The sequence below is a fragment of the Sphaeroforma arctica genome (assembly GCF_001186125.1).
Source record: "Sphaeroforma arctica JP610 unplaced genomic scaffold supercont1.5027, whole genome shotgun sequence".
Lineage (NCBI taxonomy): Eukaryota > Ichthyosporea > Ichthyophonida > Sphaeroforma > Sphaeroforma arctica.
In genome coordinates, this window is record NW_014035531.1 from 1 (window position 1) to 2,030 (window position 2,030).

The 2,030-nt window shown below is 41.7% G+C and overlaps 1 protein-coding gene across 1 annotated transcript; it reads left to right on the forward strand.

Annotated features, from left to right (window-relative positions):
* The first annotated feature begins 107 nt into the window (after positions 1-107).
* On the forward strand, positions 108-1,526 carry SARC_14733 (hypothetical protein). The gene is made up of 3 exons (XM_014291135.1): positions 108-416; positions 534-642; positions 918-1,526. The coding sequence occupies exons 1-3, from the start codon at positions 136-138 to the stop codon at positions 1,068-1,070; spliced, it is 543 nt and encodes a 180-aa protein (XP_014146610.1). The 5' UTR covers positions 108-135; the 3' UTR covers positions 1,071-1,526.
* Positions 1,527-2,030: the final 504 nt, after the last annotated feature.

A 2,030-nucleotide genomic window follows, 5' to 3' on the forward strand; every position in this document is an offset into this window, starting at 1 on the left:
AGAGTGATGTTGAGTGATGCATGTAAATTAAATCTGTGCTCTAGTTTTGTCCAAGTGGACTGAAGGGTGAAAGGTCTAATCTGCGACAGTTGAACCTTTCTGACACAGGGTGATATTCGGTCATATAAAAGCTCGATGTTGAGAGAGAAACGGCAAGAAGTAAGCTCGGTCGCGGGAATTTTCTGTCAAGTATTCACGGCTGCACTGCTGATCAGTATACTCGTAACTGGCTGTTTTCTGGTGGTCAATAATCGGTGGGGGTTCAATCGTGATGTTATAACCGAAACACGATTAAACACGTGGAACCCTGAAGGACCTTACACGTTGAGCAAATGTCATCTGAGAGCACCGGCTAGCAATGGTTACTCCTTTATTTGTGGGGAATGCTCATCGGATGTGCGAGTAGATATACACAGGTATGCTTTTGCTATTTTTTATTACCGTTCATATACCAAGTTTGGGAGCTGATAAATAGAGGTTTTTTTGGCCGTATAGTGAATAATTAATCACGATTTTGTTGTCCTTTCTACTAGATCACGTCATAAGGAAGATGTACAGACCCAATTAATCAATGAGTATACGCTTCTGCACAGGATGACTGGAGACCAAGTCTCTTTCTTACCTGCAAACATCAATAATATGGTATGTATTTAGAATATCGATAGATACATGTCTTTGCATATAAAGTTAAAGTATGGCTTACATGTCGTTACTTTCTTGTCTACCAAGTTGATTTATGGCTTACCTGACGATATACCGCTAGTTAGTGTGCCTTGTCGATAGTTGTAATTCTAGGCGTACGCTGTGCATGCCCCGTTCCGTATTTTGAGCTATACTGTCGCTGTTTGAGTCGACAAGAAATGTAGCCCGTTTGCCAGCAGTGTGCTAACACAACTCCACTCTAAATCGAAATACAGAACGGGTTTAGGTCGTATCGAACGCCAAAAGATGACCAAAACACATACGAAATCTTGCCGGCTCCAGAAAAAGGAAGCAACTGGGTACAGGTCAAGGTCAAGACGATAAAGGGCCAGAGTATTTGCAAACGATTCGCTCAGAGACATAACTAGCGGCATCCACAAATCTTTCCAAGAATGTACGAGCACTCGCTAGTAGTCTATCCTCGGAGCGTCCGGAATTGAACGGTGTGTTCAAATCGAGCGGCATCATATCAAGCCGCCCCATGTGATCTCAGCTGTTGTACAGTGGGATCTAGAAGCACTGCGTAATCGTATAAGAAGTGCTTAACTAATTCAGTTTTCGAAGTCGTCGGCATACGCTGCACATGCAGTGTTCTACAGAAACGCTGCGGATCGTGTATCGGGGTTCATTTAAGAGGGCAAAACATCATGAATTCACGGTGTTACAAATACCGCAGCCGAAAACCGACTGTTTTATATACAGCTCAGAGATAAATTTGATTGGTTTTTTAAAAGTGAATTAAAAGGCAGAGGGGTATTTTCTCTAAAATAGAGTCTGAAGTCTAATAAAACTCTCTTGAGTCCGGCAAGAAAATATAAAGAAATATCTCTTCATGTGTAATTTTCAGAAGAAGGCTATGATTTCTTGACCGACCAAAAGTGCGGAACACTTCTACAACCCTTAGTGAACATATGTATAAGCGGCCCCAAAAGCTTTACAGTTCTACATACACTATCATCACCGCACACTCTAGTGCCTGCTACACCTGTTGGTTGCGCTTCAGTTGTAGCTCTTAAGATGGAATCTCTTGTTGGAGTTGATAAAGCATCACTCCTGGTCTGGGTAAGAAATTGTTAGCGAAGGCAGTTGTTCGCCTGTTTGTACCGTCTTTTTTTGTATTGTAGTTCCATTTCTAAACTTATTTGTATATTCCTGATCGACAGTGATCATGAGGATTCAGTACCTTTTCATTCATGAATATAATTGCCAACAAGACAAGTACATTGTAGCACTGGTATTTTTAACGTATCGTGCGGTCCCTTGTCACGTTTGAATTGTGTGCCACGTGCTCAGAAAATCAAAGATGTGCAACTGAGCGTACAAGTATA

Bases quoted from the DNA above. Each gene is read 5' to 3' on its own strand.
- SARC_14733 (XM_014291135.1), top strand. From the start codon at position 136: ATGTTGAGAGAGAAACGGCAAGAAGTAAGCTCGGTCGCGGGAATTTTC. The intron at 417-533 runs GTATGCTTTTGC...CCTTTCTACTAG, and splicing joins GTGCGAGTAGATATACACAG to ATCACGTCATAAGGAAGATG. The intron at 643-917 runs GTATGTATTTAG...ATCGAAATACAG, and splicing joins CTGCAAACATCAATAATATG to AACGGGTTTAGGTCGTATCG.